The sequence below is a fragment of the Platalea leucorodia genome (assembly GCF_965183815.1).
Source record: "Platalea leucorodia genome assembly, chromosome: 2".
In the NCBI taxonomy this organism is placed as follows: domain Eukaryota; kingdom Metazoa; phylum Chordata; class Aves; order Pelecaniformes; family Threskiornithidae; genus Platalea; species Platalea leucorodia.
Window position 1 is genome coordinate 24,778,095 of NC_138824.1, and position 23,923 is coordinate 24,802,017.

A 23,923-nucleotide genomic window follows, 5' to 3' on the forward strand; every position below is an offset into this window, starting at 1 on the left:
TAAGGGGATGTACTTACGACACAGAGAAGAAACTGCAACTTTATCATCAGCCTTCTCACCCATGAAGGCTCATAGAATCCCTTTTCATTTAAGTTCTCTCCATCAGTGAGAAGAGAACATGATGGACACAGATGCCAATGTTATGCTCTGGGAGTACAGTATGAATCATCTTGTCAAGTTTGATGATATCAGTTCTATTATTTGGATGATAGCAGCTCAAGCATGAAGACAACCTGATTAAAATTAATGCAGGCTAGAGAGGAAATACACTGCTTTGAGAAGTAGTTTGCAGAAATAGGCACTATAGTCAAATTTGCACTAGTTTATTAATAAAGTTTGGTGTAACCCGCTGTGCAGCAGTACTCCTTAATTTTCTATTGATATAAAGACATTTCTGTATGAGATTTTAAGGAATGCTTTCAAAAATCTGTAACAGGATAGAAAAATCCCACCTTCCCAGACAATGATCGGTCTCAGTGTTTCATTAACTTCTGGACAAACTACAGCACTACTGCATGTGTAGATATGAAGCAATCAGTTCTCACTAAATCCTAAGCATCCTCCTCTCAGCAACACCGGAGGACACTTTACACACCACATCTTACAAAGCTGGTGATCCAGGTTGGAAACCGGGAAGTGCACTGGTGAAGACTGCCACTGACCAGACAAACAACATTATCCACTGCAATCCCAAAGCCCATTTGCCTAATGGCCAATTCGCAGCTATTGAAAAAACACACAAACTGTAATAATTACCTTAAAAATATCAACCTTTGTCTTTCCAAAGGAAAAACAGAGTTGCTGTTACAGATATAACATATTGCATAATGTATATATAAACTAACGAGTTCAAATAACAGACAGTATTGAATCTGAGTGGATCCTTGATTTTAGGAGAAATAAGATCTGCATTCAAAAATTAAATTCTGTGAGCCACCTCACAATCCATTTTTCAGTTCCTCTCCCTTACAATCTACTGCTTTCCAGGCATGTGCTTATGCAATTCCACTCAAGAAGCTCCACCCAGGAAAAGGCGGATTAACTGAGGCTCTCATGAGGCTGTGAAATAATAAATCATGTCCTAAAATGTGGTCCACAAATAAGACAGACTTTCCAGACTTTTAATACCTAAAAAATATCCTCATTGTGTATTTCAGCCACTATAGAGTCTACTCTTTAAATAAATAAATAAACCACTATTTTAACCAGAAAATAAAGAGAACTACATATTGTGATATATCATCCTAGTACTTGAACACATAGATGACAGCCATCAAAACAGAATATACACTAAAGCAAGTACAACAAAAAGATTTTAAAAGTCAAAATTAGATTTACAGGGTGAAATGTTGGCCTTTCTTGCCAAGGCACGTTCACACACAAACCAAATGTAAAATGAAGTTTGAGATAAGACACAAGCAAAATCAAGCTAAGGAAGAATATGGGTGGGAGTGTAAGGAAGCAGCAGAGGCACAATGAGAGCAGAATGGAATATTTAGAGGTATGTAATAAGCTATTTTCTGTTAGGAACTTTCAATGAAAGATGACAGATTTTAGCTGTATTTAAAATAGCTTCAATCAACAAAATTGTAGCAAAGACATGTAATTAAATAACCACCAAAGCACAGACCATAATTCTGGGAACAAAAGTATGAGTTTCAAAACCCAAGAAGATATTGCAAACTTAATGAGGCTAAGAAAAAAAAGGAACGAAGAAAATATATTGTATGACAGAAAATACTACCTTCAGCAGAACAAGAAAAAAATTCAAAAGGACGGCCTGGGGGGAGGGGGAAAATATATATATATATACACACACACTCAGTTTTTAAATCATCATCAGTTTGAACTGAGGCATTAAAAAAATAGAGAATAAGGTGTAGTTCTCCACACAAGTTTATAGTTCAGGGAAGAAAAGGGAAGGGGGAGACAGATCCAGAGTTATGAAGGCAACTGTAGTAACTGAACACACAGGACTCGGATCAGACAGATGAGAAAGATGTGGTTCAAGAAAAAGGGAAAAGGAGGGGAGAAGTGACAAGAGGAAAACAGTAAAGGAAACAGTATCAGTAAATATTAAGTAACCAGCCTCTAACCTAGATTATAGCAACATTAAAATGCAAATACTTGTAACTACAGACAGTGTTGCTATTCAGAACATCTGCTCCAGGTATTGCACTCACTCTATGCATCTGAAATGCTATATGAAATATTGAGAGCTACACAGCATTCAACTATAATGTGCATTCTCTGGAAGGTATTATATCTTTTTCAACAAATCCCAGTACTTCGTCATACTGGCATCCAACTTCTACTATTTCTGCGTACTACTCTTTGGTATTAACTCATTTCCCTTTCAAACATCTTTCACCGAAAGGACTAGAGATACACAAAAGACATGATGAATTAACCCTTAAAGATGATTACTTTCTTCAAAACAGCCCTGCATTACTCCTAGAGTGTTGGGGATGAATAGATGCAGAAAACTGTCTTCCAATTCTGCACTGCAGTAAGTGTCAACAGAAGTCTGTCTTTGGACAGAAAATAAAAAACTACTTTAGATAAACACTAATATATGCCAGTATTTTCTAAGTCTGGAAGACAATACAACTATCAAGAGACAAGCGGTCATGGACACTGCCTGAGGGAGGAAAAAAAAGAGGATCAGCTAAAGGTGTTGCCAGGAACTTGTGAGCAACTCCGCCAATACAGCTATGAAACAAAATAACCGGAATAAATGGTACAGGCAGTTTTACATTAAAACCAGAAACCGCTACATTAAACCCAGAAACTTAGCGCCCATCTGAGAATAAGAGGAGAATCATGGACTACTTGCTGTACTAATGCAAGCCTGACACCCTGAAACCAGGCAGCAATTCTGTTAGTGATTTAAGTCTTCTCTGATAGATAAGAGCTAACTCTTTTGATATTCTGGACACTGCTCTCACTGTATCCATTAGAACAGAATAATTTAGGTCAGAAAGGGCCTCTGGAGATCATATGGTCCAACCTCTGCTCAAAGCAATACCAACTGAGACCTTGTTGCTCAGTGCCTTGCCTGGACAAGTTTTGAATACTCCAAGGATGGAGATTACACAACCTAGTATCTAATTAGAATTTCCCATGTTGCAACCCCTACTCATCGCTTCTTACTTAAAGAGGAGCCTGGCTCCACCTTTATACTCTCCCATTAGGTAGGTGAAGACAGCATTAAGCTGTCTTAGCCATAGCCTTCTCTTCTGAAGGCTGAACAATCCGGTTTTCCCAGCTTCTCCTTGTACATCAGGTGCTCCAGGCCCTGACCACCCTCTGCTCAACTCGCTCCAGTATGTCACATCTTACTTGTACCAGTGAGCTCAAAGCTTGATGTTCTCAACAAAGGCACCACAAACTAACCAGGCAAAAGACAAACTCATTTAATCTCTTCACAGCTCAAATCCCTACAGAGCAGTATAAAGTTAAACCATAGTTAGCTATCTTTACTCACAATAAAACCTCTCCTCAAGACCTAGCACCAAGAAGGGCAGCATTATGGAGATAATCTAAGCATTCATTATTAGAAACAAGATCTCAGTCTGGACTGCTGGAACAAAACAGGAACAGAACGAAACACAATGCTCTAACTGTGCCTTCTATGTACGCATACACATCAATTCCATTTATACTCCTATATATAATGCAATTTTGCTGCATAGCCATAAGCACAGTCTAATTGCAGTTTTCATAAAGTGAAAATAAGTTTTGAAATTTTATCAGGTATACTTCATTGAATATTTAGCACATGTACCCAACAGCTGCAAAGAGCTGCAAATGAAGCTCAAACATGTATACCTGTCTTGCTTCAGGTAAAAGATCTGATGTCTATGCTTTTGTTGTCAAGATCCCTGTAAAGCAGTGTATTCATCTTACAAGCAATACAGGAAAACTATCAGGAAAAATACTAAGTGGGGGAAAAGTAATATAGTCAATCCACTCTTAAGTCAGGTTCATAAGCCTTCAGAAGCTCTTCATGGTTAAAAGCAAGATGTGGGATAAGCTGTTCAGGAACTTCTTACAGACTATTATAACCTATAGCATAGGTTACCAAAACCTATAGCTGATGAGTAAAGAAAAAAAATAATTATTAGAAGTATCATGAATAAAATAACAGCCAAACAGCATTATAGGCCCATGACTAAGACTGATTTGTAAATGATACAATAAACCCCTTAGAAATAAGCACGTTTATTCAGTCAGCTAAAGCAGCACTTCTTCATCTGTTAGCAATTTAAGAAGCACTGAAGCCACATTCACTAAAGAATTCATACTTTTTAAAATCAGTAGTTAGACAACATGCAAGCACATGTTCCAAAAGTTTTGCTCATAAAATATTTTTCTACTATGTTTCATAAAATCCTAGAATACTTACAGAGTTAGTGTCAGGCAAATATTTACAAAGGACAAGCAGGATGATAAAGCAGTTACTCTGATATCAGTTTGAGGGACCACAAAAGGAAAGCTGAATTCGATTAACAGCTCAAAAAAGAAAAATATTTAGCTTCACTAAAAAGACTGCAATTACAACTGAAAGAAAAACCCCTTCCTTCATGGATACAGTATGTTCTGACTTGGCACAACATGGTGTTGTTACAACAGCACTATATATCAGTAAGGTACACACTGAAGTGTCAAAGACTGCCTGCCTACCTGAGACATGAAGAAGTAGCATTATCAGCTAAAAGGAAACTGCGAAGACCCATTCCAGATGCAATACTTCAATGCTTTTATTCTCCTTGATCTAGAATGACATTAGCAGTCTATCTCAAACTAAAAACACCACTTGATGCTTCTCCATTACTACAGAAATAAATCAGTCAAATTTGAGATGACCTGACCTTGACAAACCCTGTTACTTACTACTTTATCTTCTAAACACTTAAAAGACCAGCTACGTTTTCACATATTTTTCTGTGAACTCTAAATACGCTGATTTACAGCTAACTTCAAGAAATTAGCCTGTAAAAAGAAAAAAAGAAAAATTGATGTACAAGTAGATTCTCACCGAGGAAATGATTAGTGAAGAGCTTTAATCTCTGCTCTTGCTTTTATTTCAAATGGACAAGAACATAAAACATTGAAATGAGAAAGTATCACTATAGAAACACTGAGGTGAAATATTTCCACATTTGACCTATGTGAAACATCTGATCACTCTTATGAGTACTTATTTTCAATTTTATGAACTGCATTTCAACACTATGTCTTCTTATTGCTCTTTACTGGGAATTGTCATATGTCTCTCCTTTTGTATGGAAAACCCTCAATTCTCAACATACACCTAGTCACCTCATCTCCATGATGTACCAGCACAGAGGGAAAGCATTTCCTCCAGAAAACTCGACTGCTAGGAGGAAGCAGCAGTTAAAGCTACAGGTATCACACATGAATGTGAAAATACAAAAGTAATTTTTTTTCTAATTCACTGAAAATGAATCCTACTGGTCAGCTGAAACAAGAAAACACCAACAGAGTCTGAATTACATCAGGAAAGAGACACAAAACAATCAAATATAAATGTTAGGGGTCCCATCTCAGCTAGACAAAGCCTGGTTTTCAGTTATCTATTAGCAGAGAAACAAATATAAGCTACCATCTCTACAGAAGGTTTCAAGAAATAGATGAAAAAACACAAAACCTTGTCATTCTTCTCAAAGACAAAAAGCTTAAAAAAAATTATGCAGCATGGCAAACTAGATTAAAATGAACCTAAAGAGGACACGACTACAAGAACAGAAGACAATTCCTCACAGGAGATCATTTAACATCATATGTTAAAAAATAAAAGTGTCATGGTTTAACCCCAGCCAGCAACAAAGCCCCACACAGCCGCTCCCTCACTCCCCCCCAGTGGGATGCGGGAGAGAAGCAGAAGAGTAAAAGTGAGAAAACTTTTGGGTTGAAATAAAGACAGTTTAATAGGTAAAGCAAAAGCCGTGCATGCGAGCAAAGCAAAACAAGGCATTCATTCATTACTTCCCATCGGCAGGCAGGTGTTCAGCCATCTCCAGGAAAGCAGGGCTCCATCACAGGTACTTGTGAAGACCAACACCATCACTCCGAACATCCCCCCCCTTCCTTCTTCTTCCCCCAGCTTTATACGCTGAGCATGACGTCATATGGTATGGAACAGCCCTTTGGCCAGTTGGGGTCAGCTGTCCCAGCTGTGTCCCCTCCCAACTTCTTGTGCACCCCCAGCCTCCTCGCTGGTGGGGTGGGGTGAGAAGCAGAAAAGGCCTTGGCTCTGTGTAAGCACTGCTCAGCAGTAACTAAAACATCCCTGTGTTATCAACACTGTTTTCAGCACAAAGCCAAAACACAGCCTCATACTAGCTGCTATGAAGAAAACTAACTCTGTCCCAGCCAAAACCAGCACATAGGTCTTCTAGGGTTTGGTTTTGGGGTGCGTTTTTTGTTGGGTTTTGTTTTTTTATTTTGTTTGTTTCTGCTTTTTTCTCTTTTCCAAATAAAAATAAGAACACTAATTCATCCTGTAAAGAAGAGGCTGATGAAAACTTTTGATAATTCAGGAAGTAAACTAATCAAACAAGAAACAGCAGTTTAGATGAAGCAGTAGAACTAGAACTATTTTTTTCTATAGCAACATGTAATCCTATATAGCTGATGCTACCTGGTCAGCTATATGACCCAAATTGTGTAAGTTCTGCAAATTAATTCTCATTTACAGCTCATGCTTAGAAGAGTAGGATGTTAAAGCTACAGCTGAGTATCTCAACTATTCTGTTTAAATTTACTTGCCAAACATCTCACTGGTTTGAAGTATGCAGCAGATACTTAGAATCTGCATTTGTAACATTAAGATTCTATGCATTAGTTACATTAAAAAAAAATTCTGACACTATTTCATGAAACATGATGAACTAGCAATTTACTAAAAATCTAAAACAACAGGAAACCTTCACTCTAGGTACATTATCATCATCAAGAGGTGTATTGCATAAAAACTATGCCAGATAGTAAAAATTTTTAGATCCCCGGTCTAACTGAACAGCAAGTTCTTTCATTTCTTGCACGTACATATTGAGAAAATAAGTAATTTTCCTTGTTTCTGAGGGAGCAGGAGAAATTCAATACCTGCAACATGTACTTCACATCATCTTTTTATTATTTTTACATATAACTATTGTAGTGTAAAAGCAACTTCTGTCTGAGATATATGTAAGACCATGACTGTCATATCCTCACGGAATATTAATATACCATGAAACAAAAATGTGTTACACAGAGTAATTCCATTGTGTTTTCACCTACCATGTCATTGTACTTACCTTGGAATACAGCTTTATAGATTAAGCGGTTTACAAGAAATGTTTGATACAGTGCCAAGTTGTGAAGCGTTCCTTTTTTTTGTGTGTCCTTTGCAAACTGCAAGCCTATTATCAATCGACATGCTTTGCATATCAAAAATACTCACCGTCCACCAATAATTTATTAAAAAGATAACACAAAAAAATGCTGCACCATTTTAAAATAGTATGAATTCACATCTATTTAAATACAAATTTCAGTTAAAGAGAACTTAAATATCAATTAAATATTGCTAAAAAAATTTTTTCATTTAAAAACTGAAGACAGAAGGTACCAAAAGATATCATAACATCAGTTTTCAATAATCAGCTCTTTTTTGTCATACCTCAGCACACTCTGTGAATATTACATAAAGCCTCAATAAATTTTATCAATTTATTATGGCTTAAAGTAATATAGAGTAAAATTAAATGAGTCTTTCTAAAACCTTTTTATCTTCTGCCCACTTGAAATAGGCTTTCATATTTAAATACAAAAACTTGGGGATAATTAATTAATGATTAATTAATTATAATTAATACTGACTGTTTACAATGATTTCCATGATTCTTTTGAGACATGGAAAAAGATAACCAGGAAAACTAAAATACATTAACATAATTGGTATCAGTAAGACAATGAGGGAAGACAATTAATATAGTTGGAGAACTACTTTTTTTTATATATATACACATAATTCAATATATTAACAATCCATGTGCTACTGAAGCATTTTTAAACTATTTTTCAAATAATTAAAACAATTACTAAAATGTGAAACTGCACACTTCAACTTTTACAGTTAATAGAATCTCTTACGAAAATGTTATTGCAGATATACATTAAATTGTACAAATTTAGATTTGCACAACAGGTATAGAAAACCACAGAAAGATCTTCATTATATACCTGGATTTTCAACTTTCATGGTATTCAGACTTTAAAGATGAAGTAATTTTTAGGACCTATTCAAAAATTGTCTATAAGTAAAAAAAAAAAAAAATCATGCTGGCTTGGAATTTTCAAAATTCTGATGGCTATTACACCAAATTAGTAATAGAAAACCATGAAAATTCTTTTAACTATGTACTCACATTCTTGACAAAACTTCCTGTTCAGGATTTACTCATTCAGTGTATAAGGAAATCAAATGTAGTTAGACCTGAAGATAGGCTATTTCAGCTAGCAGGTTAGTAATAATGCTCATCTGTATAAAATCCTACAAGCTTGAAAATAATAAAAACTGTTGCACTGAACTACTAAAACAACACTGAAGACAAATATATTTTATTAATACAGCAAGCTGTTAGAAAGCAAGCAAAGTGAAAACTTACAAATTCATCATTTGTTAAGAGAAAAAGGGCAGTAAATTAGTCAATCTCCATGCTGGCTCATTCTTTCTTATGTGCTAAACAGATTACATTGGCTGTGCCAAAATTAGGAATGCAACATAGTTTTACAGAATTATATCCACTATTTATACTGAATTGACACATCCCAACTGTGGACTGGGACTTGACAGCCTAATGCTTTAATACTTCATTTTTATCGTAAATGAAAGAAATTAACTTAGAAAGACGTAACTGTGAAATTTTTGGGGTTTAGTGATAAAATTTAGGTTTTTTTTAGTCAGCACAAAAAAGTTGGTGGTGTGCAGCCACCACCATAATTTATATACTACCACTGAGAACAAACAAATAAAAAAATAATTCCGGTCGCACAATTTAAGGCTGGTGAATACTGTATTGGCAGAATGTTGCTTCAGCTGCCAGATGAGCTTCTGAGATTTAAAAACAAACAAACAAACAAACAAAAAAAAAAAACAAAAAACCAAACAAACAAAAAACCAAACACACACCACAACTGAAATCAGAAAACACATGCCAAAATTTTGCCAATTGGCAATACATGCCAAATAGAACAACAGGACAATCCAGGACATGATTGTTTTCAAAAAAATCTCCTAAAAGATAAGAAGACTAAATGACAGTCATTAAAATTGGTTATTACATAAATAACCTCTTCTTCTGGGGCTTTAATTCTCTTTTAAAAGATACTTAATATGACCTCCTCTTTAAAAAAAACTGCTCAACAGTTACTTGATATATGACAACATCATTGTCTTAGGTTTATGAAGGAAGACTCTGCTATATGTCATACTATATTAAATATTTTACTAAAGTCAAAGTTATTACAACTGTAATAAGTTTAAAAAACATTTCATGTACAATTTTATTTACATGCAAGTCTGTTAACGGAACAACCTCCAGAAGAAAATGGTCTTGAAATAGGCCTATTTAAAACACAGAAGATCTACTACTTTATTGGAGGCGATGATGTGTTTTAGAAGGGCAAGTAACAGATTTTCATTAACTGACTGCAACTGTGTTATCGGCTACTGGAAATACTGAAAGAATTCCATGAGTCTGTATTGCTTCCCCACCTATGTCTTCGCTGCAGAGGTGGCCTTTGAGTGTTTTTGTGGGGAGGTACCACTGAATTCATGACAATAGGTATGGATATTTGATATTCATATCGTTCCAACATCTGAGCAATCTTCTCACGAGTGACCCCATGTTTATTCCTCCTACAAAAATAAAAATTTAAATAAATTGTCTGGTATGTTTATATGTTTACAGTCTTTAAGAAAAAACCCTCTAATGTCACAATTTTTCTTCTTGCTTTTCATATTTGAAATTTCACTTTTATTACACTGTATCCTCATTCTCTCAGTATTCAACTTGTATTAAGGTTTATCTCAACAATCCACCACTGCATATATTAAATAACAAAAACCAATACAGTCATTCTTCTTCATACAGAAATGTGATGTTATTCACCAGGACCATGTACCTAAATAACCCTAGAAGGACTTTGCTTTCTATTTATTCATCAGATTTTACATGGTATACTAGCTAATGAGTAGAGGGATGAATAATATTATAGACCACTACTTATGAAAGCAATGCTCAAACTAGCATAAAAAAAATGAAACTACATGGTTTCAAGACTTAATGACAGAATATTTTTTCATCAATAAATCTCTATATAAAATAAGGAGCAATTTCAGTTTTGAAGCAGAACAACATGCTCATGATACCTTTATCTACTAGCTCTCAGTGATACTTGCTGTAAATTTAGAAATGTACCAGAACACATATAAGGGAAGAGAGGCCAAAAGCGTTGTCCTATTCTTGCAGTGTTTAATGAACAGCTACTTTCAGTGAGAACTTGGCCTATTAAGAACCTGAGACATTAGACATAACATTAGAATGTATCTATCTCCTTAGTATCTATGGAATAGGATCTTAAAATCCATGTTAGCAGAAAATGTCGGTCTCTACAAAAAAGAAAACCACGAGGCTCATGCACAAACTGAATGTCAGAGAATTGCCAGCACTGTAACAGAATTGAATCTAAAAGAACAGATATAAACCATAAACAAAATGTTTCAATAGTGTAGACAAGCATTTATCAAAACCCCATATATTCTTATCACCAAGAAACCTTATCCAAGCTGAAGTATCTCCAAGTCATACTAGTAAGGAATATATGCCTGCATCTTTGTGCTTTCTGCCAGGGACCGAAGAGGAATGGGCCTCCTTACCAACCTGCTCAGTTCTATAGAGGAGAAATCAATACTGGGAACAAACAGGCTATACTGGAAAGAGAACACTCTATACAGAAATATTTTAAAAGACTGATTTCCTGTGCCTCCTCCCCCTGCCCCCCCCAGGGGTTTGTGTATATTATTACAACAAAGTAGTACATAGCAAGTTGATGAGGGTTCAAAACATACTGCAGGTAGCACACTACTTTCACATTCAGAATGGAAGAAGAACTGGTGATCTCAGAAGTATTCAGAATTATGCTGGCTCCTTAAGGTGTATTTTATCAGCTTTCTTTCTGGGAAGAAAAGGCTTAAGTAGAGTGTTTCTCTCATAGACACTCTTCCCTGAGACAACATCAGAAGCTACAGTGATCATCACAAGCAGCTCATTGTTTAAATGCTTCAAATTTCTACATTGTGCTAAAGAAGTCCAGGAGCAGCAGCATGTTGAACTTATCCGTTAACAAGTCTTAATAGTTTTGATTCTATTCATGAATATGAAAAAGGTTAATGGTAGAGAAAAAAGCCAATTCCCTAGAAATATGGGGGTTCTATAAAGCACTTGACTCTCACGACAGAAAAAAAAAACTGAGAAGAGGAACTCTAAGTCCTTTTATGCCAAACAGTGGAAGCACGAAGTTATTCAATATTTTCCGTATCTTAGTACTCCTAGGAAAAGGTTACAGCTCAAGTGCTTTGGGCATAAAGTGCACACTGATCCACAACTGAATGGACTTGTGTATAATCACTTCATAAATGAGCAAGTACTTTCCCTTAAAGAACAAGGCAGGATAATAAAATCACCAACAGCAAAATCACATCAAGCATAGAAATTAATTTAAAAAAGGAAACAAATCTGCTGTATAGTGTCATTTAATACTGGGATCTCCTCTTCAGGCATGTCTTCATTCATCCTTTGGCAGCTTGGCTATGCTGAAAGAGCATAAAGCCATCTATCCTTAACCAATACAGACGTACCAGCAAAAGCTCCTAACACATAGTTATGCTTTGGAAGCTGGTTTTGCTTGGAGGAACACAGAATCTATTGATAAAAGCAAAGTTCTGTCACTATTAAATGCTTCTAAGCTAGAAGAATCTTACATACCAATATACTGGCAAAGTAATCCTGCATAGACATGACTGCTTAAAAGAATCAGCACAAGTTTAATTAAGTCAACACCAAATTGCAGTTTTATGGTGATACTGAAGGAAAAAGGATTATATTAAATGTTTGCATTTCATTTCTGTGTGAAGTTACACAGCAGGTAACTTTTTTTTAAATTAAAACAACATCCGTCACAAAATACAGATTACGCACAGGATACCTGCTATTTCCCAAAAGCTTGAATCAAATGTATACTTTTTAAAAAAAAAAACAAACAAACTTCTAGTTCCCAGCTGACCAGCTACTCAGAAAGAATACAAACATGACAGAGGATAACTGTTTCATCCAACACTAATTAAACACTTAAAAAAGAAAACAACAACAACAAAATTCTCTCTTCTACCAGTGATTTTGCCACTTGTTTGTTCTCTCACCTGCAGTTTTCAAGATTTCCTAAAAATGGTATCTAAGTACAAAATCCTTTATATAAAGTTCTAAATGCTATGCAAGAAGTCTTGAGCACTACCACAAGACCACAAGTCTGTGGAGTCAAGATGTTTTCACAAAAGTTATGTACACAAAACTAAACTAAAAGCAAAATCACTCATGAGTGACTCTAAAGATAATTTGTACCTCACAGGCACACTCGAAGAAAAAGACACTGACACCTCTTCCACACTAAAACATCTGTCATGTTCTTGACCTCAAGAATTTACCCAGTGTTGACCTAGAGAGCGTTTTCACAGATTTCTCAAACACACTAAGCGGTGGCAGAAACAATCCTATAAAAATACTATCTAGAAATGTACCTGACTTCTAGAATATCGACATATTATATCACTTGATAAAAGTTACTAACAATCTAGACAGCACCACTAAAAACAAATAAATGAGGAGCATGTATCCAAAATATAAGTAGTCTTTTGCTAATTAAAGTAGGAGGTAGTGTATTTTTTTTATTCCAGTTACCAGAAATAAAGTCTTAAGCAATCCTGTTTAGGAGGGAAGTAGAATGCATGACTCCAGACAACTAATAAAATTACCCAAATTTATTATTAGCATAGTATTTGCCCAGGTACTACACAAAATGTTGAGCTCAAAATTCATAAGGGGAATCCCAAAACTACAGCAACATATCTATCATTATCTATTTCCCAAACACATGAATGTGGAAAAAACAAAAAACCTTAAAAACTGAGCCCTCTCCCCAAGCAATTGAAAAACAAAATGAAACCCCAGATCATCACCTTTCCTAAACTCTCAAAAAATAAAGTTTCCAGACAATGGGCCTCTATTCAAATATTTAAACTAACTGGAGTTGCTAAAACATTTCTAGGAAGCTCCTAAGAACTGGTAGCAGCACTTCACAGTTCAAGGGTTTTCCCTTGGTTTTGGGAAAGATACAAACTTTAATCCAACAATTAATGACTGGACAACAAAATTCAATGGTGACAACACTTCACATTTATCCTGTTACCTGTTAAGACCATGTGAAAACATGAATTTTCCTGGAAAGTATGTCTCACGTAATGGAAATCTCATACCGAATACCTTAGAAATGTCTGATTACTAAGACAGCTTCCTAACTTGGCTGTGCTGCACCCCAAAGAAGAAAAAACTTATTAGAATTCATCCTACAGAGAGAGGACTCCATCTCAAAAAATAAGTTAGTGGTAATGTAGGAGCAAAAGGTGAAAACTTTGAAAGATTTATAAACACAATAAAGTCCAAGTCAGTAATATAAGTATTATATACACGTACTTTGTGCATTGTAGGGGCTACTTTACAAAGCTGAAACAACTATAAGCCGAGTCAGCTGGAAGCATATAAAATGACAATCAGTGAGAGAACTCTTTGTGATCAACCATGAAAATACTACATTACATTTCAAACAATGAAATATCCCTAAATTGCTTTGATACCTCATAGATTCCTAAAGCACATAAATCTGAGACAAGAGAGACATTAAGCAGGAATAATAAGCAGCTTCCCAGGCACTCTCACAACCCAGAAGTCCAATGATCTATGTCCAACCGTACTCTAAGTCAGATCCTCTGAAGACTGGGGACAATTTCACAAAATCTTGCAACAGAATAATCTAAAATATGAGCTTTCTTTTTAACTTTTACTGGTTAGTAATGGACTGTTGTTCTTTGACACTGAGACATCTATAAAAGTAAACAAAACAAAGCACTTATATTGACACACTCCTTGCAAAATACATTTCTTTGTCTTCTACCTATTTCTTGCCCTCAGCATCTTGCAGCAACAAGTTTCTCAGAATATTTATTCATTATAATAGCAGCGATTCTTACACAGGTCAATAATTTTTCTACTTATGTCCAAAAATACTTTAATATTGACTTTTTGGGCCAACAAGACAGGACCTCTATTTGTTTGTTTCTTTATCCATAACACTTCCATTTAAAGGTATATCTCAAAATGCCTATTTCAATAAAAAACATTTTATACTAATAGTTAAGTACTTAAAAAAAAAACATGCTGAATAAAATATAACATAATACATATATATTTATGTATGCATATTTATCTGTCTATCTATCTCTATATATAAAGTACAATGATTTCTGTAATATAAACCTTACTTTTCTAATTCTTCAGGATCAAACTTCCACCAAGTATCTGGCTCATGGAACTCCACTCTGTATCCCTTTTCTAGAGCCTGCAGCAACCAAAGAAAAATGTGTCATATGTGTATCATTATTACATAAAATGTAACAAAATGTTTATAGAGCAGTATAATAAACAGATGTAGTTAACTCTGCGGTGGTAGCATGCTGAATTTCACTTACCCCCAACCCATCTTAGCTATCATTCCAGGCTAAGCAGATTAGATCAAGTGAATCCTTAAATTGGTCTGAACTATTGCCATACCAATTGCTGATTGTATCAATAAGCAGTTTCTCTTTAGAAACTTGAGTAAGAAAAATGTTTCTGGACAAAACAGACCAACTTATCACTTGTGAAGGTATGCTTGGAAAGTTGTAACAGATGATATAATCACACAACAAAACCTACCACTTCCACATATGGCTTCATTTCCCAGGCTTGAGTATTAGTGTTGTCTATTATAACTGGAGATTTTCCCTGCTCCATTGCTTGCTTTGCTGCAATGAAAAATATTGCAAGTTAATAAACAACTATGTAACTCAGATAAAATGGTAAATGTAAATGAACTATTCCAGATGTTTTTTGCACTAATCTAGTCTGACTGAAACACACTGTTCTAAGAAAAGGAACAAAAGCACTGAAAGGTAGAGACAGGAATGGAAAGAAGTAGGAGCAAGAAGGTAAGAAAAATTAAGCGAAGGGCACAAAAAAGAGGTGGTGGGGAATTGACGCAAAGGGGTAAATGGGAAGTGTAGAAGTCAAAGCAACACAACAGCACTGCTCAAAATCTGTGGCCTGGTAAGTACAGAGATCCTGGCATGAAACTATATCCTGGTTCCAGCTTTACCAGCCCTGTCGGAGAACACATGGCTTATTCATAACTGAGACCTGTGGTTAGGTATTGCAGTTCTTCTCCAACAAAATGCTAAGAAATAGGTGATGTTCACAGAAAGGCATCACGTATCTGAAATATTTCTGAGATCCATTAAAAAAAAATTACAACCGTGCTGTCTCTGCTTGAATAATGTTTGAACTCACTGGCCAATTTCTACCAAATCCAAAAGAGGGCAGAAGCTTCAGGAATAATAAGCTGCTTCTGAGTTCTTCAAGAAGGTCAAACTTCTGGTAAGAAGGCACATCCAAATGAGCATGTTTATTGATGGAAAGACAGCCAGAGCACAGCCATGATGCAATTTGTTTCGCAGGACACTTATGCGGTAGCATGCTTTTAACTTTGGACCAGCAAGACTTTCCTACCCAGCAGAAGCATCCTAGAGACTACAGTGCAGAACACAGATCGGTTGGAGGAGTTCAGGGGACAAAACATGCAAATCTGTTGGCTACCTGAGATTCATCAGCTCCACAGCACAGAAAACATTTTAACGTTACCCTGATGCCTAAAATGCCTCTTCATAAGCTCAAGACTGCTTTAGTCTTGATAAATCAGTTAAACATCTATCTTATGTCTAAATGTTAACTTTGATCTTGAGATCAGGCATTCTTCTAAATCCCTTACACAGTCCAGAAAGCAATCTCAGAGAACTCCTAACTCTCATTACAACACTGCACAACCACTTTTTTTGAGCACATCTAGAGAGCATGATTATGACATTCAGCTTCTACATAATGCTACACAGGAGACCTACCCAAGGAAGTGAAGAACTCAAGTTCTATACCCTTATCAGCTTGATATCCACCTCCATTTTATACAAATCGGGACAGCAGTTCAGCTATTCTTACCAGAAGTTCAGAAGGAACTCCTGCAGAGGAGAGTACATGGAGAGGGTACTTGAATATCCCACTTTTGGGACAAATGGGCTACCTTAATTTTCATTCTCCTTTTTATTTTGAAAGCAAGACCTCTGCCATTCTTTGCAGAAAGGGACACAACTTCTACATCTTTAGAAAAGAACTACTTTGTGCGTGAAACAGTAAATGAGGTTCTTTTTGCAGCCTGAAACTAAGCCAGATGGAGAAGCAGATTTCCAACCTATGATTATCAGATTCATGAAGAAGATTTCTCAACTCCTCCTACAACTACTCTAAAGCATCTTACAATTGAAATTAAGGCTTTTATAAAATCCATTCCTCAGCTTCTTTATGCCTCAGTTAATCAGTAAAAACATAACAATAATTCCTTATCAATTTTACAGAAGAATTGTAAAGATGAGTTCCATTAAAAAATACAAAAAAATCAATTGCTCTGATGCTACACATTGAAGCTAAGAAAATAGATTTTTTTTTAGTTAGTTCTAAGCAGTACTAGCAATGTGAGCCACAAATACATCAAGAATTTCACATTTCAAAATCTTGCAGGAAAAGAGCAAGGATTCAGTCCTTCTTTAAAAGACACAGAAATGGTGCAAAAGGGAAAAAAAAAAAGGCATTATGGTTGCAAAGCAAAACTCTGAACCTTAGGAAATATCTAAATTGAGGCTGGGTGTGTAGTAATTATAGGACATATATATTACCAAACTGTCCTTAAATATGTGTTTATGCACTATTTCCTCCCATATAGTCCTACCTCTTTCTGCACATGTGACAGACTTGTTCTGTAGTTGAATCAGGAGTATATATCAGATCATCAGCATGACCCAAGCATTCTTCTTGACCCAAGCATTCTTCTTTTTTTTTTTTTTTTTTTTAAGTAATTGTGAGATAAATAATGAGTAAGTCAGGATGACTGCAAAGGGAGAAGGATCATCTTTTGGTGAATGCTCTTGAACATCATCCCACCTCTTTCTAAGCGGCCACTACTTTGCATGATCTTCATTTTCTGTCTACCCAATTTCAAAAGTTACAGGTATCATTTACAGAAGTGATATGAAGTCATCTGAATATGAAGACAGTGAAAATTTATTCTGAGTATATGAAGTTTAATTACTACTACATACCCTGAAGAAAATATCTAAATTGCTAAGTTTGGCATCCAAAATAGGAAGACGTTTTTAGCAACTGTACCTCAGCTTGCGAATGAAAAATTCAGAATATAATACCATTAGTGCTCACAGGAAATTTAAGATGATGAACTAGATGAAAGAACTGAAATATCTGAAGCTCAAAATACTAAAATAACACTCATACAAAAAAAGTTTCCAGGAGAATTAATAATGTTCCATTAAACACAGTTAAAATAGTATGCATTAAATGAAAAGCGAGATCCACAATGAGTGCAAGGATTAAAAAATACATCTGTTGAATACCTGCCCATTTAGTGAACACTGCTCAATCTGTATCTGAATGAAAAAAGGATCTGAAGGAAGAAAGACCCTAAGTTATTGGAGAGAACTAGGGATTTATCTTGACGGAAATCAATCCATACAATGGGAAGAAATTAAATGAACAGGCTGGGAAGTAACTTTGTAGATGGAAGGGAGGAAAAAAGGAAAGATAAAATGTGTTCCAACAGAACACTAAGACTCAACGAAAAAAGCTATTAAAAAAATGAAAAATATGTTGCCCTGGCTTCATTAACCTAGCACAAATGATCTTTCTGAAACCCGAATCTAGAAAAGAAAACTGGTAGGCTGACAGAAACAAGGGAAAAATCCTGAAATATGCATTTCAGAAAAGATTCATAAAGGTAGCAAAAGAATAGACAATTTTGTAATGATTATAATGGGACCATCATTAATTTACAAAAGCTTGTGAAGAAAGATTATATTATAGATACAACGCACTTACATATTCTACCATTTTGTTTTAATTATGGATCTAAGTGCTAAGTGTACCGATGCAATACCTTAGATAAAGTTTTGTCTAAAAGTAAAAAAGTTACTAATTAATTAATTTTATTAGTCACTGTCAAAACCAAACCAAACAAAAACAGAGGTTAAAAAGCAGGTAAACCCCAACTCAACCTGTCAAGTCAACAACGTTAAAAACACAAAGGCAGCCAAAAGTTCCAGCAGAAGTGGCAGGATGAACTAAAATAGGAGACACTTCGCAAAGCCACAGAAGTGAACTTAAAGGGCCTAAAACCCCATAAGAGTGACACTGATTTCACAATTAAAGTCACAGTGGCAAACTAATTCTAGTATTTCCTAATATTTGTGCACTTGACCTTACAACCTTCACATTAAATGTGTATGTGTTTTAGTATCAAGGGTATATAATTCATTATCTTATAAACATTTGAGAGTTTGAAATGCTGTTCATCTAAAACGAATTAAATTTTTCCCTAATGGGTCTCACTTGTAACTATTTTTTTCTCATACTTACTATATTACAGATTCACTCTCTCCCCCAAAATGGGGGAAGGATAATTTTAACAGAATAATTTTCTCCTTTGTGAGAAAAGTAAATTTTTGCCTTCTCCGTAATTCTGACATGAGGATTATAAAGCTCTGGCTAAATATGTTGTCATATTATATTAGCAAATATATAAATAACTTATGCAGCTGATATAATCTATATGAAATTTTAACCTAGACCTACTCATCAGACAAGAATCCCAACTATCAGGATTACCATTCTCCTGAAGTTCTCATTTCATGTATTTCAAGGATCCACACACAAATGAAACCAAGAGCTTCTGTTGTACTTCAAGTCAGAGAGCTCTATCTAGTCAAAGTAGGAGGTAAGAATTGAATGTAACTTCACCCCAAAGCTATTCTGGCAAATGTCTCATAGTGGGGATGTTCTATACAACATGACACAGCTGTTCTTGTTCTTGCTATTAAAATCACTGAATAACTAAATTATATACTGTTCTCGTTATCAAAAACACTGTGTAACTCAGTGATAGAGAATTAGAAGTCTTAAGGTCTAGTCAGAAACAACCAGAAGCCATTATCAAGTGAGAATTCTTTGGTGGGCTTATAATTGTGTTGAGCCCTCTCATCCATAAACTACTACCTTACCAACTCTTCTGCTCCTTAGTCTCCTACTAAGAACTTCATTCAAAGTATTTATTACTGCTGCATTCCAACCTCAAAAGTGCTCTTTATAATTGATATTCTTATGATTGCTCTAAAAAATTCCTTCACTGATCATACAGAAATGCTCCCCAATGTATCATAAAATTTGCATTAGGGTGAGGAGGGGAGGAAAGGGGTGAATATATTTTTTTCCTTGGCCCTCTGTATCTTTTCATGCAAAGAAGTAGTCCGCTAGACAGGAAGGAAGCTTCTGCTTGAGACACTGCAGCACAGAGTAATCTGCATGCACAGGCAATGGCGTTGTTCACTTTGTGCACTCCTTGGAGCAAACCAAACAGATGAGATTCTTAGAACTGCTACAGAAAGAGCAAGAATCTGTCTGCTACCCTTCTTACCCCGGGTATCTACTTCCGTACCAATTAAACCCAGCCTTTGGACACTGCTAGGTATTAAGAAAGATGACTTATTACAGCTGTTAATCTACACAAGTGAACTAAAATCTTCCTCAGAAAAATTTACATAAACTTTGGATGAACCTCACATCAGGAAAGATACTGGAAAAAATAGGATACTCTGCTGTTGCTAGCAGTAAAACGGTTCAATTCTGCCATCAAGATACTAGTATCAAATGTAACAAATCAGCAGGTCATAGCACAAAGAAGAGTGATTTTCTATTTTTAACTCTGAAACTTCTGTAAGTTCAAATTTTAATGTATACATATACATTAATTAAAATATAAAGAATACTTTAAATATATACTTCTATATACCCTATACTAAAATACATATATGCTCCTTTTCATATAGACTATTAACACACATGCATGTTATGCTGTACTTCCGTTTTCTAAATATAAGCATAATTTAACAGGATTCCTCTTATGCATTCAAACCTCTCTTCTGGTTCCAGTCATGGGCATCACCAAGCTGAGCAGCATTATATGTATATCCATCTTGTTGACGAAAATAATCATCGGTGCTGAATACAATGCCATCACAACTTTGACCAAGCAGAATACTGTTAAACAAAGGAAACGCAAAAATACTTTAACTTTTATTTTTCAGATGGGGGGGGGAGAAGACACAGAAAAAAAAAATATAGCTAAAATAAATTTAACTGTGCCCTATTTCTAAACTTCTTGCAAACTTCAAACAGGTTTATAAAAGTACACTCATATGTATTACCAATAATTCTAATCCAAATTAAAGCAATATATTTCCCCCGCTTTCTACTATTTCTGTATTTGTTGTTTCTTCTCCTCCACCCCCAAGAGATGTTTGTACCCATCTAAGTTCTGGTTATATTGCAGTAAGTTCTAAGTACCTCACAGTAATTTAATGTAGTCACTAACATTTTTCATATCAATTCTCATTTGGAATTATCTCTAGAAACCAATCTAATCATGAGGAATCTGGATGCATCTGAGAAATGAACTGGATGTTTAAATATTTTTTCAGCACCCTAAACTCTCAACACGCCCTCTTCTGACCTTTGCCCATACAATGTGGGTCGAACAGGAACAGCAAAAGAAAACTACTAATGTTTACAGCAATTTCCCTATTTTCAGGAAAAAGTAAAAGATCACAATAAACTTTCAAGATTGTCCTACTAATGAAAGTCAGGATTATAGAAGAGTGTCCATATTCCTTCAAGATCCTATACTCTTCTATTCCAGTTCTAGGTCTTCTCCCCCAATCCTGGCGACACAGTCTTACTTGCCTCTATTTTCTCATCAACTCTGGCACTGACTGGATCTATCAGCCACTGGAATTCATACACAGAAGAAAGCAATACTTTTATCTTTTTTTTCTTCTGGATTACTTTTCTGAAGCTTTAGCAGTTGAGCCTATTGAAGAAAAGGCCCCAAAATGTGATACATGAAAAGTGGCTAACTATCAATGGAGACCTCCCCTGGTTGAGCAGCAGTAAGCTGCTACATGGGTTACCACGTATTGTAGAACTGTAGTTTCAGTCTAACAGATGACAAGAAATTTAAGACAGGATTTTTTCATATCTCAGTTTCTATCAGGGAATTATATTGTTTTTCGTTATCATGCATACTTTAGTGCTAACAGGGTGATAGGAAAGCCATGCGTTTTACTATCCCTGAATGTATTACTTCGAATCAGAAGAAAAACAATCACTTCTCGAATCACTTAAACCACTTGATTGGAGTGTTTTAGCTTGGTTTCCTAAGGCAATGCCATTCCATGGTGACTTCTGGAAATATAGACCAGTTTCCACAAAATCTGACAGAATATTCTCTCAAAAATACTATGAATTTTTATGGGGGGAAAACAAACAGACAAACCAAAGCAAAACAAATTTGTAAACAAATGGATAAAATTGAGAGATTCAAATTAGAATCCATAAAGATAAAAAAGAGAAAAAGACTGCAACACAAATTTCGCATTTACCTAGTCTTTTAGGCCTGCCATTTCCAAGCAACATAAATATTCTACTGGCTAGAAGTTTACTTCATTTGTAGGTCAGAATAAGTTGCATTATGTTCTGCTTCTTGCACAGCTGATGTTACAGATTACTGGAGAAATTTAAGTATACTCTAGCAAATAATAAAAGACACTGGGGGGAAGCCAATGAGGGTAAAAAGGGGAACTCAGAGGGACACAGTTGCAGTGTTCACTGTTAACATGTTCATTTTTACTCTATGCTATAATATTTTATATTACTGATAATATGTTTATTAATTACAGAAGTTACTCCAATGGGTGATGTAGGAATACTATAAAAATCCATTAAGCTTTTCTAGAATTCTGTAATTGCATTGCTGTGAAATGCCATAGTCAAACCTTCCAGAGGCATCATAGAGCTGACTTTTGGATTTAACTAAAATTCATCCTATATGTTGCCCAGGCACGCCAGCAAATACCTGTAAGTCAGAGAAACTGATTATAGCAAAGTTACAGGGCATAATTAACTGCTGGTTGATCAATAACATCAGAATCTCTGTCAAATTAAATCCACATTAATCCATCCCAATGAGCAATCCTCATTCTGCCAAATGTAAACATGATTTTTAGAAAGTCCTTGGAAACTGGACATTAAAGGAAAACCTGGTAAGACTGAGACAACAGTACAGTTCTGTTTAAAGTCTGATCTACAGAGTAAGTGATTACAAAACCTCCTTGACTATTTTTTTCTATAGTATATTTAAATTTGAACATAGAAAACAGCCAGTTAGTGCCACAGAGCATTTATAGCCCATTGAAACACTCAAGTATCACTGTCCTACAGAAAATCAGGCAACTATTCCGGCTCAGAAATAGGCACTGTACCCAAAGGCTACAAAAAACAAACTGCACTAGCAGTATGTGGGATGTGCTGCTGCTGAGGTGGCAGGAACAGAAAAGAACTAGTCAAATCCCAAATAATGTAGGGGAACAAATGTATGTTAGTTCTAAGTTACCAAGCTTTCCTATATCTATCTGCAGGAAGAGCTACTTAAGTTTAATTCCTACACAAGGAATTTGCTATGTTTTGCCCCTGTCACCAACCACAGACCTGTTATGGATCATAGTTTAAAGACTGGGACACTGTATTACATATTAACTTACATTCCTACACATTTATTGTCCCACAACCGTGTTGTTGGTTATTTTTGCTTTCAAAATACAGAGATTTGTAACAACAAAATTCAGATTATTGAGGACGAGAAGAAACTACTACGGAGGCAGCTGTCAAGTAACACGATCAAAGCTGCATACAAGCTGTTTTTTCTTTCTTGCTCTTTCTCCCTTTCCCAGAGTATTAAGGTTACCTCAGGATAAATAGCAATGCTATTTCAGAAGGCAGAGCATGATACACCAAAAGTACAACCACCTTTTTTGGACGTTGTTCAATAACTATTTTTGTTAGAACCTATATCTTTCAATAGGATGTGTATTATACTGGTTTAGGAGAACACAGAAGGATTCAAAGCCTATTTTTGTTCTAAGTAGACAAAATGGCAGCAGTAAATCATACACCACACACAACAGCACTTTTTCATATCTATTTCTCTCTTGTATAAAAAATTTTACAGGAATTTATATTCATTAAGTTACTTGGCCATGATTTCAACATGGCTCAATTTTCTTATTTAGAGTATGCTACATTTGCCGATTAATAATGCTAGAAAAACTGGATCCATCTTCCACACTCGCTTTTTGTGTGCTGAATGTATATACACACATTTTAGAGTAAGGACCATCCACCTTAATAAAAGAGAAAGCAAATAATAACTGGGATTTCTCTACTAGCTGAGTAGACACCCCCCTCCCCCTACAGCTCCTAGGAGCCTGGCCATCCGGTTTCTGTAGGAATATATATGAACTGATGAATCAACCCTAATG

The 23,923-nt window shown here is 35.5% G+C and overlaps 1 protein-coding gene across 7 annotated transcripts in view; it reads right to left on the minus strand.

Moving 5' to 3' along the window:
* LOC309604351 (NEDD4-binding protein 2-like 2) overlaps positions 1-23,923 on the minus strand; it is a 51,283-nt gene that overhangs the window by 16,691 nt on the left and 10,669 nt on the right. For 4 of the 7 annotated variants that reach the window (XM_082337769.1, XM_082337772.1, XM_082337771.1 and 1 more), the window contains 4 exons: positions 20,464-20,588; positions 15,099-15,187; positions 14,666-14,742; positions 9,788-9,931 (listed from right to left, as the gene is read on the minus strand). In XM_082337769.1, coding sequence (XP_082193895.1) covers positions 9,788-9,931; positions 14,666-14,742; positions 15,099-15,187; positions 20,464-20,588 — 435 coding nt within the window. Of the gene's footprint in view, positions 1-7,565; positions 9,932-14,665; positions 14,743-15,098; positions 15,188-17,214; positions 17,344-20,463; positions 20,589-23,923 lie in introns of those variants that run through there. The other 3 variants (XM_082337774.1, XM_082337775.1, XM_082337773.1) reach the window with 3 other exon arrangements.